Below are 2,354 nucleotides of genomic sequence, written 5' to 3'. Positions count from 1 at the left end.
TTACAAACATACCTCTTCTTTGATAGACTGAATGCGGGTCATGACAGACTTTTCATGCTCCCACTGTTCAGTCAGCTGGGCTTGCTTCTCCTTGAGGATAGACAACTCAGCTTCAATCCGATACAACCTATCTTTAGAAGCTTTATCTGTATCATTTTTAAGAGAAAGCCTCTCCATCTCCAGCTTCAACACTGAACGGTTGATCTCATCAAGGACAGTCGGTTTTGAAGTAATTTCCAATTTCAGTTTGGCAGCTGCTTCATCAACTAGGTCAATAGCTGCAATTCGAAAGTATATTAGCTCTCAACTACACAGATCTTAACATTAATAGGAAAAACCAGCATTTCTTAACCTAAATGGGCTACTAAACTCTTCACAACCTTACACCCCAGCTATTAATTGAAGAAAACTAAATCAAAAACAACTTCCGTGGACGTGGGACATACGTCTGCCATTTCCAAGTTGTAGGTATACGGAAATCTAACACACACACTAGTTTTTCAACATAACATGAACCTTTCAAATGTTGTGTTGTGTGATTTATTATTACCTTTATAGGGTAAAAATCGGCCACTGATGTAACGGTCCGAAAGAATTGCAGCTTCCACAAGTGCACTGTCAGAAATGCGGACTCCATGATGTAGCTCATATCCTTCACGTAGTCCCCGTAGTATAGAAATGGTATCTTCAACCGTAGGTTGATCAACATAAACTTGATGAAAATGACGCTCCAATGCTGGGTCTTTCTCAATATACTTGCGATATTCATTTGGGGTTGTTGCACTGATACAACGCAACTCTCCTCGACCAAGCATAGGCTTCAACAGATTGCCTGCATCCACTGCACCATTTGTGGCACCTGAAAGCGAAATCAGAGATTTGGGGTCAAAATCAGCATTTTTATTCTTCACTATGTTTCATGTCCACATACTAGGAACTACGACAATCTACTGTCAAATTCAATGTGGAGAATGAAAATTTTTATGTAGAATTAATCACAAACGGCATAGAAGGGGTAAGTTCTAGTAAGTTCAACTTTACTGGGGACCAATAGAAAGAAAAATGCTTCTTTAAATAGAAATAACAAAGATTATGAAAGCTGCATTGGCTAGCTTACTCCTTATTTAAAAATCAGACATTTGAAAATAATTTACTAAGCATATCACCTGGACCAACAACTGTATGAATCTCATCAATGAAGAGTATAATTTGGCCATCTGATTCGGTAACTTCCTTGAGTACAGCCTTCAGCCTATCCTCAAATTCTCCCCGATATTTTGCCCCAGCAATGAGGGAACCCATGTCAAGTGATATTAGCTGTAACGAGAGAAAGTAGGTCAGATCAATATCCAGACTTCACCAATCATATGAACAGATTAGCACATTTGTGCCAATGGATATAGCACACACCTTACGAATCCTTAGAGCCTGAGGTACGTCACGTTGAACAATTCTTTGAGCAAGCCTGTTGAAGAAGGTACATTAAGATTAACATGCACAAACACAAAGGAATTGCGAGGATAAGTGCCCAAAGGCAAGCCTTCGAACAAGACAAATAATTCAATCCAGGTCCCTATAAAAACTCCTAAATAGAGACAAGGCTCTAGCTACGACTAAGGGCTTACCCTTCAGAAATCGTTGTTTTCCCTACTCCAGGCTCTCCAATTAGGACAGGATTGTTCTTTGTTCTCCTGGAAAGAATCTGTATGCACCTGCGTATTTCATCATCTCTTCCTATCACTGGGTCAAGCTTCCCTGCTTTTGCCATGGCTGTCAAATCTTTTCCATAGTTTTCCAGTGCTTCATACTTCCCCTCAGGATCTGTAATAAATTCAATGGCTGTCAAATTGTGCTTAAGCATTAAGCACAATTTTTTTTTTTCCATAACTATGTTAAGTACATGAAATAAAAAGATTATCAAAACAGCAAATACAACTTGAAGCTTTTTTTGATAAGTAAAAAGTATATTGACAAATACGCAGAGGTGCGCAACCCATGTACACTTGGAATATATAAAAGAACTCTATTGATGGGAAAAGGAATTACAAAGCTCTAGGAAATCAGAAAAAGTGGGCTCATCCGAGTGGACCAAGTCACTCTCCATTACGACTTACTGTGATGTCTTTGTCCATCATAATACTACCACTAGTTACTGGAGTCATCTAGGCTTATATCATTCACGCTACATAAAGGAAGCATGTTGTACTGCCATTTATGATAATACAGGAGTATGCCATGTTAGAGTAAACAATATATGCATGTTTGTGTGCGTGTGCTGAACTAGAATGCGCATTGAATTGGCATTGGCATCACGACCCTGAGGTTGCTGCTCACCGGCCTCAGGAGGTGGGGTT

At 39.4% G+C, this 2,354-nt stretch overlaps 1 protein-coding gene across 1 annotated transcript in view; it reads right to left on the bottom strand.

Moving 5' to 3' along the window:
• Window positions 1-2,353, bottom strand: part of LOC132182158 (chaperone protein ClpB3, chloroplastic-like) — a gene marked incomplete at its 5' end in the record, with an annotated part of 6,485 nt that extends 4,132 nt beyond the window's left edge. The window contains 6 exons of the mRNA XM_059595349.1: window positions 9-278; window positions 551-859; window positions 1,167-1,317; window positions 1,411-1,465; window positions 1,626-1,821; window positions 2,335-2,353. Coding sequence (XP_059451332.1) covers window positions 9-278; window positions 551-859; window positions 1,167-1,317; window positions 1,411-1,465; window positions 1,626-1,821; window positions 2,335-2,353 — 1,000 coding nt within the window. The remainder of the gene's footprint in view (window positions 1-8; window positions 279-550; window positions 860-1,166; window positions 1,318-1,410; window positions 1,466-1,625; window positions 1,822-2,334) is intronic.
• Between the last annotated feature and the right edge of the window lies 1 nt (window position 2,354).

Source organism: Corylus avellana, chromosome ca5 (assembly GCF_901000735.1).
Source record: "Corylus avellana chromosome ca5, CavTom2PMs-1.0".
Lineage (NCBI taxonomy): Eukaryota > Viridiplantae > Streptophyta > Magnoliopsida > Fagales > Betulaceae > Corylus > Corylus avellana.
This window is presented reverse-complemented; position numbering and strand designations above follow the sequence as displayed.